General features: G+C 38.1%; 1 protein-coding gene across 1 annotated transcript in view; it reads right to left on the bottom strand.

The window, feature by feature from the left end:
* Positions 1 to 402: 402 nt before the first annotated feature.
* LOC123757333 (beta-alanyl-bioamine nonribosomal peptide synthetase ebony-like) overlaps positions 403 to 12,316 on the bottom strand; it is a 128,937-nt gene continuing 117,023 nt past the window's right edge. The window contains exon 23 of the mRNA XM_069324126.1: positions 403 to 3,078. Coding sequence (XP_069180227.1) covers positions 2,941 to 3,078 — 138 coding nt within the window. The 3' untranslated portion in view covers positions 403 to 2,940. The remainder of the gene's footprint in view (positions 3,079 to 12,316) is intronic.

The raw sequence follows: 12,316 nt of genomic DNA, 5'->3' as shown, positions 1-12,316 counted from the left end.
TTGTTTATATCAACAAAACATTTAACAAGGACACTAATGACCGCCAGTGTTTAAGGCAAACCTCAAAATTAACATTTGGTTTAGATGAAACGTGGATATTGCACAAAAATATATTTAGTTATGTAAATTAATTAATTAGCAATTAAGCTAATGTTTAACAGTATCCTAGGCTAATACTTGATGATAAATTGTGCACATTATATAGTTATAGCTTTGGTGGTTAGTATTGATATAATAAATTATATGTATTACAGTTGTTATGGTAAACATGATGCGCTTACATTCTTGTAAAGCCACGAGTACGCACAGCGTTTCGGGCAGATCCTTAATCTAACAGATAATAATAAGTAGATAATTTCTAGCAAAATTTATAAAATGTTGATGAACTGTTGTTGTTGTTGTTCACTCTTTCCCTCCCCCCTCCACCCTACCTTCCACGAGAGCCTTGCACCTGCCGTCTCACCTCACGCCAGACAAGCTATCAGGACGGTCGCTATCCTGCAGGTTCCTCATCATACAGTTCCAGAATTCGTGCCACTCTGACGTAACCGCCCATATATAAGGGCTTGCCAGTGCCCAACACAGCAGATTACCCTTTTAGTTCTCATTGCTTCCGCATCTATCCTCGCCTACGGGTGATGGTAGATGCCCATAGCATTTTGTATATTAACGTAGCCCTTGTTATTAACGTAAAATTCAGTGTATATTTCTCTTTTCATTGAGTTTAAGCAAAGTGGAAAAGGGGTTTTGTTTTCATAAATTATTACTTATCATTTTGTGTAAAATCAAAGTAATTTTTTGTTATATTAAATGTTTAAAGTTTTTATTCTCTGGTTTTTATGCCCACAATTGACTCAGCGTAAAAGGACAAAACAGTTTATTTTAATTTATTATCTTTTTTTTATTAATGTGAGATTGGCGCAACACTTGCCAGAATAGTTACTGCTCTATTCCAGATCTCGTCTCACAGTAGTGTACAAAGTTATATGTTTTGCAGTAGTATACATAAAATACATAAAAATATATATTTACCTGAGGGTAAATATACATATATATTTACTTACTGTCTCTCAAGGGGCCTCAAGGAGAACAGGAAGCCAGCGACATATCAAAGGTCCCCCCAAATTTGTCCAGATGATTTTATCTATTTGGATCTTTAATTGCAGCAGTGTTGTCATATATGGTTTTGTCAGGTAGGTAGTTCATAGGTTTATAACCCTATGGGTGAAAAAGCATCACCTGTTTTCTCTCCTACATTGTGGCTAGGTTTAACATGAATCTGTTGCTTCTTGTTCCAGTTACAAGTTACCTTTTGAATATGTGGTCAGGTTCAGTATCCACCAAATTGTTCACTATTTTTAAACATTTTGATAAGATCAGCCCTGTCATGTCTGGTTTGCAGTGTTGGTAGCCCAGAGCTTCTCAACTGTTCCTGGTATGAGAGTAGACTTGGTTCAGAAATTGTATTTCCCGGTGTTGTATTTTCTCCAAAACAGATATGTCTTTCTGAAGATGAAGTCTACATGCTTGGATACAATAATTCAAGTGGGAGGTGCACCAGTGATTTATACAATTAAATAACTAGCTGTACCTTCTTTTCCCTGAAATCAAAGTTACTTTGAGTATTCCTAAGATTTGGTTGGCTCTTTATTTTTTTTTTTTACTACAGCTCCCAATTATTGTGTAACTTTTAGCAATTTGTGGATTCAGACAAATATATACATAATTAGCTTATTTAAAAGAAACTGTTGAAAATTATGATGTAGAGCAGTTGATATATAGGCTTATTCGAACTACAGTACATAATATTAAACATAGAATTAATACAGCACCTATTTTTTTTAAATAGGTTAAAGATAGTACATGCAGTCCCCAATTAAAGAACACAAATTCTGAAAAGGCATTTGTAACTAAGCCAGATACTCCATAGGCACAGTGCTCTAAATGGAAGATACATTTCTGGACTATTAAAAATTAACCTACAAAATTCAAAGTGTTAAGATAATAAGAAACACTGCATTGCTTGTCTGAATTGATGCCTTTTGAAGAGCAAAATGGTATGATTACAGTACTGAAGGAAGTGGCAGTAAGGTAAACAAAAAAAAATAAAATAAAAAGTCAAGAATAAAGGTAAAGAGGCGGGTAAAACAGATAAACCTCGATGATACGTGAGAACCGGTGCATCACAAACATAATTCCACTTCTTATCAGTAATTATTGAAGAACTTTTCCTCAATAAACAACGGAACTATTGCCTTATCACTGCAATGTGAGGACTTCAGAATTGGTTCATATATAGCAGGACTAGGGAAGCTAAATTGGAAACTTGGAAGCTGTTCTTATGTTGGATGTCCATAAGTCAGGGACCCACTGTGCAAAAATTTCAATTAATTTGGAATAATCTCCAAATGAAAATAAAAGAGAATTATCTTCTATGTGGTATCTGATGCACCAATCAAAAAATGTTTTAGGTCAGAATTCATTTTGAACTTCAGTTTTATTGTTATAGAATATATATGAAAGTGAGTGTAGTGCTTTACTATTTAGCATGCTCAGTGATTTAAATAAAGTACGCAGCATTTTGTCAGAGATTTGCATTTGTTATTATTCTAATGATTATATTTTTGGGTAAAATGCTTGCATATATATCTCCAGCTTCTATTACTAGTGAAAGTGCATTCATAAATATAACAACGTATATAAACTTTACTTATCAGTTAAGCTTTATATTAGTGTACTGTATATATTTGCTCATCTCATATACTTCATGAACTTAAAAGTTCCAGTTGTTTACATAAGTATGTGACTTCAGACTGAACATAATCTACAAACAAAAACATTGGTAACAGCTTACATTTATATGTCAAATAATAATTTCTATATAAACTTAACAATTACACTGGCTCTCATTTAATTATGATATATAAAAAAGAACACCTTCTAAAAAAACTTTGCAGTTGTAATAACATGTTGAGAATCCGGAGCAGATCCGAAGGGTTTGGTGCCATCTGCAGCCACCCACAGGTTAATCTGGTGGTCGTGGAGGACTTGGTACGACAACACGTCACCACACATTTGCTGTTAAAAATGTACAGCAAATTGTGCCTGCAGGGGTTGAGGTTTGATTCTTTAGTCCCGGCTCTCGACCGTTAATCAAGTGGAATGTAATATAATTTAGGTTCATCTTTGTTTCTCTTTACAAAATGGTTAAGGGAATACAACATTTAGGATCTACAGTAATTTAGGATCTTTTATATAACCCTTTTGCAGGCTCATATTTGAAAAGTCAGGTCTTTACTAATTTGTAAATTTACAAATTATTCTAATTTACAAATTATGCTTTACTAACTTACAAATTCGTAAAGACCTGACTTTTCATATATGAGACAGCAAAAGGACTATATATAAAGGATCCTAAATTATTGTAGTCTTTGAATTGCTATAAAATGTTGTATTTCCTTAACCAATTTGTAAAGAGAAACAAAAATGCATCTAAATGATATTGCATTCCACTTGATTAACGGTCGAGAGGCGGGACTAAAGAACCAAAGCTCAGCTCCCAGCAAAACTAGGTAATTACATAATTACTAACGTATTTACCACACCTGCAGCATAAATCTCCTATAAGAGCCCTTATCTTAAATAAGCCAATTGTGTTGACAGCATTTTGGTGCTAAACATTACAGCAAATATACTCTAGTGACTATTCTCACTAATTAAAACCAATATTTACCATTTAACTATAGAATAAAAATGCAGTCTAGACTCTAAGTACTAATCTAGAAAACTATATGCATTATATACATTATTTAACAGGACTATAAGAGGCAATGCTCTACTTCTGTATACACAGAGGTTCGCTATTGTCGATTACAATACATTGTCGGTAATACAGTAATGCTGGTCATTTTTAGGCAACTAAATTACTATATATATATATATATATATATATATATATATATATATATATATATATATATATATATATATATATATATATATATATATATATATTATTAAATATGACCGAAAAAGTAAGATTAATAATTCTAACACGAATTTTCTCAATCTTTCGTACATTACGCTTCACTGTTGGAGGTAAATCAAACATTAATTCTCCAAAATTCATTTTTATTTTTAGTCTGACGCAACACGGGCGCGTTTCGTAAAACTTATTACATTTTCAAAGACTTTAGTTCACAAATACACAACTGAATAGAACTTACGTATCTCCGATTTTATATCTACATTTGAGTGAGGTGGGAGGGGTGATGTGGCATTAACACAAGACAGAACAAGAGGGGATATTAATAGGGTATTAAAAGTATCAACACAAGACAGAACACAAACAATGGGTATTTGAATAGAAGTGTTTGTAGAAAGCCTATTGGTCCATATTTCTTGATGCTTCTATATTGGAGCGGAGTCTTGAGGTGGGTAGAATATAGTTGTGCAATAATTGGCTGTTGATTGCTGGTGTTGACTTCTTGATGTGTAGTGCCTCGCAAACGTCAAGCCGCCTGCTATCGCTGTATCTATCGATGATTTCTGTGTTGTTTACTAGGATTTCTCTGACGATGGTTTGGTTGTGGGAAGAGATTATGTTCCTTAATGGAGCCCTGTTGCTTATGCATCGTTAAACGTCTAGAAAGAGATGTTGAGATGTGTTAGTTGTCTCTTCAGAGGTTGCATCGACTGCCCTGACAGGTACAGCGACTGCCCTGACAGGTACAAGAGGAGTGTTGTTAACGCATATGTCGACCGTGCTCTCAGCCACAGCTCAGAATGGAAGCAAGTCGACGAAGAACTCTGTAGGGTAAGGCAGGTCCTAGTCAATAACGGCTTCTCCAATGGTTTCGTCGAAGACATCATAAGAAGGAAAGTGAAAAGCCATGCAACCTCTGAAGAGACAACTAACACAACACCTATACCCCCTATTAGACTATTTTACAGGAACTTCTTTTCCACAGCTCATAAAACGGAGGAAAGGGTCCTGAAAGATATTGTTAATAGAAACGTTATCCCTACAGACAAAAATCAGAGGATACAACTGACGATTTACTATAAAACCAGAAAAACGGCCAGCCTACTCATGAGAAACTCTCCAGACACAAAACAGAACGCTTTAAAAGAGACTAACGTTGTCTATGCCTTCAAATGCCCACTTGGGGACTGTAAGCTCCAAAAAACCCAGTATATAGGCAAGACAACAACATCTCTTTCTAGACGTTTAACGATGCATAAGCAACAGGGCTCCATTAAGGAACATATAATCTCTTCCCACAACCAAACCATCGCCAGAGAAATCCTAGTAAACAACACAGAAATCATCGATAGATACAGCGATAGCAGGCGGCTTGACGTTTGCGAGGCACTACACATCAAGAAGTCAACACCAGCAATCAACAGCCAATTATTGCACAACTATATTCTACCCACCTGAAGACTCCGCTCCAATATAGAAGCATCAAGAAATTTTTGGCCAATAGGCTTTCTACAAACACTTCTATTCAAATACCCATTGTTTGTGTTCTGTCTTGTGTTGATACTTTTAATACCCTATTAATATCCCCTCTTGTTCTGTCTTGTGTTAATGCCACATCACCCCTCCCACCTCACTCAAATGTAGATATAAAATCGGAGATACGTAAGTTCTATTCAGTTGTGTATTTGTGAACTAAAGTCTTTGAAAATGTAATAAGTTTTACGAAACGCGCCCGTGTCGCGTCAGACTAGAAATAAAAATGAATTTTGGAGAATTAATTTTTGATTTCCCTCCAACAGTGAAGCGTAATGTACGAAAGATTGAGAAAATTCGTGTTAGAATTATTAATCTTACTTTTTCGGTCATATTTAATAATATATGTCTACAGGAAAGACTGCTACCAAAATATACTAATATATATATATATATATATATATATATATATATATATATATATATATATATATATATTAATATATATATATATATATATATATATATATATATATATATATATATATATATATATATATATATATATATATATATATATATATATATATGTCGTACCTTGTAGCCAGAACGCACTTCTATGCCTACTATGCAAGGCCCGATTTGCCTAATAAGCCAAGTTTTCATGAATTAATTGTTTTTCGACTACCTAACCTACCTAACCTAACCTAACGTAACTTTTTCGGCTACCTAACCAAACCTAACCTATAGAGATAGGTTAGGTTAGGTTAGGTAGGGTTGGTTAGGTTCGGTCATATATCTACGTTAATTTTAACTCAAATAAAAAAAATTGACCTCATATATAATGAAATGGGTAGCTTTATCATTTCATAAGAACAAAATTAGAGAAAATATATTAATTCAGGAAAACTTGGCTTATTAGGCAAATCGGGCCTTGCATAGTAGGCCGAGAAGTGCGTTCTGGCTACTAGGTACGACATATATATATATATATATATATATATATATATATATATATATATATATATATATATATGTCGTACCTAATAGCCAGAACGCACTTCTCAGCCTACTATTCAAGGCCCGATTTGCCTAATAAGCCAAGTTTTCATGAATTAATGTTTTTTCGTCTACCTAACCTACCTAACCTAACCTAACCTAGCTTTTTTTGGCTACCTAACCTAACCTTACCTATAAATATAGGTTAGGTTAGGTTAGGTAGGGTTGGTTAGGTTCGGTCATATATCTACGTTAATTTTAACTCCAATAAAAAAAAATTGACCTCATACATAGAGAAAAGGGTTGCTTTATCATTTCATAAGAAAAAAATTATAGTAAATATATTAATTCAGGAAAACTTGGCTTATTAGGCAAATCAGGCCTTGAATAGTAGGCTGAGAAGTGAGTTCTGGCTACTAGGTACGACATATATATATATATATATGACTGAAAACTCACACCCCAGAAGTGACTCGAACCCATACTCCCAGGAGCAACGCAACTGGTAACTACAGGGCGCCTTAATCCGCTTGACCATTACGGCCGGACAAAGGAAGTGGTAGCCGAAGCTATTTGAACCACTTCCCCGCCGGAAACTCGGATGGTAATCTTGGGCATAGCATTTCACCAAATCACCTCATTCTTTGGGGCACACGTGAGGAACTGATTTGATTTGGTGAAATGCTATGCCCAAGATTACCATCCGAGTTGCCGGCGGGGAAGTGATTACTGGTCCTCTCCTGTGGGACCAAGGAGACTCCGGTGAATCCCGGGAGTCGGAGGGGCTGTGTATTCTGCATTCTGAGCCCCTAGCAGCCGAGTGCTAACGGAGCCCCGGCCCACCCCCCATGACACTACTCTGGAATTGTAAGACTTGTGTAGACCTTGGGTAGGATTTGCCAGTGTTTTGGGTACCCCTAAGTGTTGTGTTGTGTTAGGGTACACCACGTGGGCTCCCTACCCTAAGCTACCTTAAGCTTCAAGTTCTTCACTAGTAGACTTTACCCTAGCTTGTGCTATTGTAAGACTTTGTATCCTGTCTTATGTGGACCAAGGCTTTTAACGTAAGATAGTGTGGTAAAGTAATTATTGTTATTGTTGTGAATGTATATGGGGGGGTTGTTAAGGGGTTAATAAATAAGTAAGTTAGTTTTAAAGGAGTACCCATTCTTCCTGTGTAGTAGATCTATGATCTACCTCTAGGCTGCCATTTTCAGTAAGCCAATATAAGTATTACTCTTATATTTTTATTGGGGGCCGGGGCCTTTATGATCTCCCTTAATGGGGATACCTCCTGATTCTAACTGCTGGCCCTACACCAATATAATACTAGATCCCCCATAGCAGACCCATAAATCTTAACAAGTGGTTGGCCTGACCGGGATGAACTGTAATTGTAAAAAAATTGATTCTTGAGTGCCAAAACTAAAAATTCTTGTTTTCTGCAGAACGGTTGTGTGTTAGCCTAGGGCCCAGCTCATTTAGCAAAGGATATATCTTGTACTGACTGGACACCCAGCTGGATCCCTTCACAATTGAGGTAAGTGTGGCCTTGTGTTAAGGGCCATGCAATTTTTTTTTTTCCAATTTTTACTTTTAATTTTTTCTTTGGCTAGGAGTTAAATTAATTAGTGATGGAGGCTAAAATGCAGGAACTGACAAAGGATCCTTCAGGGGTAGAGATCAAGAAGCTTACCAAGTCTAATTTAGTATTGTTAGGCAAGAAATTTGGCCTAGAATTAAATGACGCGGATAAAAAGTGGACCTTGGTGAATGAAATATTACAACATTGTATGGATCAAGAACTATTGCCAGATGATACACCTATGATACAGATGATGCCAGCCTAGCCAAGCGGAAAGTGCAGCTCATAGGGACAGAGAGATGGCTCTAGAGTTAGCAAAAATAAGACTAGAGGAGCAAAGACTCAAAACCGAGGAGGGTAAAATTAGAGCGAATACCACTGGACCACCACCTGCCGGGGATTCAAACCCCAGGCATTATGAGAAAAAGCATAACCTTTTTCAGAGTCGGACAGTGAAAGGTTTTTAAACTATTTTCAGAGATTGGCTATGTCCATGAACTGGCCAAAGGAAGAGTGGGTGAAAATCCTACAGGGAAGACTTAGGGGTAAGGCCCAAGATATTTTTATAAACATGCCTGACGACGAATGTTTTGAATATAGTAAAGTCAGGGAACGAATTTTGAGGGTATATGAAATTATGCCTGAAGCTCACCGCCAAGCTTATCGCAACCTTAGGCCTACTCACAACCTACCGCTAACTGAATTTGCTAATGAGCAAAGTAGATTGATTGAAAAAATGGATTCGCTCGGCTAAAGCCGAAACATACGAGGCACTTAAGAATTTGGTTTTGGTGGAAAACTTTATAGATAATATGCCAGAGAATGTTGCACAATTTATTAGAAGTAGGATAGAGGTAGATTCTAAAATAGGGGATTTGGCCAAGATGGCAGAAAACTACCAGTTGGCGGGCAAAATTCTAACCCTATAACTAATGCACTTTCTGTTTCAGACATAACTAACCCTGTTAAATTGTCTATCCCCACGGCACCTAAGAGTAAACCGAAGGGTAATCCTGTTAGTAATGTCTCTTCTCCTCGACGAATCTGTGGTCACTGTAAAAATCCAAACCACATTACTAGCCGTTGTTGGCAACTGTACCTGGAAAAAAGACCCAATGCTCTTGTTGTGACACAGGGCTTGAGGCCTTCTGAAAGGTTAGGGAATAAGACCTCCTACCCACAGTAGTTGGACTTGCTTACCCCATTCTTATCGAAAGGGAGACTACTTTTGTCTGAGGGTTCTTCCTGGAAGGACGTGGTGATCTTCCGAGACACCGGTGCCATCCAGACCTTAATTTTAGAGAGTGCGTTGCAAGGTGCCAACACTTTCAACACTGGAGAGGTGGTACTGGTCGAGGGTGTCACTAGTGATACTCGAGCAGTACCCCTCCGTAAGGTTACGATAGAATCTGATTTCCACAAGGGTGTTTGTACAGTTGGAGTCACTTCGTACCTAACTTTCCCTAATGTTGATGTAATATTGGGTAATGATTTAGCAGGGGATAAGGTAGGGGACTCCAGACTGCCTATTATGTTGCCTACCCCTAAGATTTCCCTGGATCCACCCGCCGCAGAGGATAATGTTGTGTACCCTGCGTGCGCGGTGACCAGGTTTATGGGACTTAAATGTAAGGGCAGCCCTGTGCTTGCCAAGGTGGTAAATCCCGAGGACACGAGGAACTTTCCGAGTGGTGAGAGCCAAGTGGACCTTGCGGACACATTCATGGCCCGACTCAATGACGTGTCCGAGGACATTGTGGAGAGCCTGCCACCGCCGCCTACCGAGAGTAGTGAGGAGGTGGAGGAGAACACTGTTGAGCCTCGGCCAATGGCATCTGACCAAGGCCTGTACGCCTCCTTGATTGAGTTACAGAAAGCTGACCCCAGTCTTGCAGAATGCCACGAGGTAGCATCTCTAAGGAGGAAATTGTAGACGCAGCAACTGGGTACTACTACAATGATCGGATTTTGATGAGAAAATGGAGACCACAGAGTGCTCCCCTTGTCAAATGATTGGGAGGTAGTCCACCAGATTTTGTTGCCGACCTGCTATAGAGAGAAAGTTTTGTCAGCTGCTCATGATGATCCTATGTGGGGACATCAAGGTATTAATATTACTTATAAAAAAAATCTGCAAGTATTTTTTTTGGCCCAAGCTGAAAAGCGATGTGGGAAAATTTTGTAATGCATGTATTGCTTGTCAACTAGTTGCGAAACCAAACCAGACACCACCTAAAGCTCCTCTAAGGCCTATTGTCATGCTGGAGGAACTATTTTCTCATGTGGTAATGGACTGTGTTGGTCCATTACCTAGAACTAAGTCTGGAAATATTTACCTAATCACGATGATGTGTATCACGCACCGTTACCCAGGGGCTTTTGCTGTAAGGAACATCCGAGCTAAGACTGTTGTTGTTCGTAAGTTGCAATTTTTTTCCACTTTTGGACTGCCTCGGGTCGTGCAAACTGACAATGGTACTAACTTTAAGTCTGATATTTTTTAACAATTCTGTAAGGACCATGGAATAACTCATAAGGTTTCCAGCCCAACCTTCCACAGAGTCAGGGGGTAATTAGCGGTTCCATCTAACTCTGAAGCAGATGTTGAAGATATCGTGCAAGAGTTCCCACACCTTCTGGGATGAGAACTTGCCATATGTTTTGTTTGCTGCTCGAGAGGGGTTACAAAGTTCACTGGGTTGTTCTCCTTTTGAGTTAGTCTTTGGCCATAAAGTTCGTGGACCCTTGCAAATGTTACAAGAGAATCTGTTAGGGAACGTAACGTTAACCGAAGGTTCAGCTTCCTTTGCGCAACACCACCAGAGACTCAAGGACTGCAAGGCGGCAGCACTAAAGTACTGCCTTTACTAAAGTTTTTGAGTATCAAGTGTTACCGTTCGGCTTGCGTAATGCCCCTGCCACATTCCAGAGGCTAATGAACTTTCTGCTCGCTAATGTGCCAAATTGCCGGGGGTATTTAGATGACATTGTACTCTTTGATAGTAATTGGGCTGACCACATAGCTAGGTTATGCCAGTTGTTCACTGTTTTGAAAAATGCAAATCTTACCTTAAATGCAAAAAAGTGTCATTTTGGCCAAGGCACAGTGACGTACCTTGGTTATGAAGTGGGCCAAGGAAAAGTGTTACCTCGGCAAGATAAAATCAGTGCCATTCTGGAGTATCCCGTGCTCCAGTCTAAAAAGGACATTCAAAGGTTTATCGGCATGTGTGCGTACTATCGACGTTTTTGTCAGAACTTTTCCAGTGTTGCCACTCCTCTCACAGACTTGTTGCGGAAGGCCGTTAAATTTAGGTGGTCATCAGACTGTGCAGAGGCATTTAAAAATTTGAAATTGATCTTAGCTTCTGCCCCAGTGCTCGCGAGTCCAAGGTTCGACCGACCATTTAATATTCATGTTGACGCGTCTGACTCGGGTGCTGGTGCTGTGTTGTTGCAAACTGGGGATGATCAAGTGGAACACCCAGTATATTATTACTTTGTGAAATTTGACAAGGCGCAACACAATTATTCAGTGGTAGAAAAAGAGGCGTTGGCGCTAGTGTTAACATGTAAAAAGTTCGAAGTCTACCTCACAGGTAATATAGTGGAAGTGTACACGAACCATAACCCACTAGTATTCATGAATCAGATGAAGGAAAAAAATAAACGCATCCTCAGGTGGGCATTGTATCTACAGGACTTCAATCTTTCCATTCTCCACCTACCGGGCCTGCTCAACGTGATAGCCGACACTCTCTCCCGGTTACCTGAGTAACATTCATCTGACCCACAGGAAGCCATATACCAACTGTCATGCTTTACTTATTTTTTTTGTTGGTTCTCCTGTGACATTAAATATTCCGTGTCCAATTTATTTACTTCCCTGTTTTTTTTTGTGTATGTGTTTTTTCTTTCAGAGAATTCCTTTGTACTTTTCTTGCAGAGATATTGTTGTTTTTGATTGATTTTCTTTTATGTCATAGATTTTCCTCTTTATTCTCTGTATACTCTTACAAAAAAATATGACTACTATTCTAGTAGCCACATTTTTTTTCTCTGAAAGGGGGAGGAGTGTTACGACCCTGGGTTCATCAGTGGAAACCAGAGGTCAAATTGAGCTAAATAAACTACTTTATATTATTTCTGACGCTTGCCGATGTGTCTCTGTTCATATCTTCCTTGCCAGACGTAAGACGAATTTTTGTTTCTCACAGAGCATTTAAAGACTGAGCTTGTGGTTGATTATTAATTAATAATAGGCATCAACTATG

This window comes from Procambarus clarkii, chromosome 13, assembly GCF_040958095.1.
Source record: "Procambarus clarkii isolate CNS0578487 chromosome 13, FALCON_Pclarkii_2.0, whole genome shotgun sequence".
NCBI classification, from domain to species: domain Eukaryota; kingdom Metazoa; phylum Arthropoda; class Malacostraca; order Decapoda; family Cambaridae; genus Procambarus; species Procambarus clarkii.
Note: the sequence above shows the minus strand (reverse complement) of the source record. Positions and strands in the feature narration are given on the sequence as shown.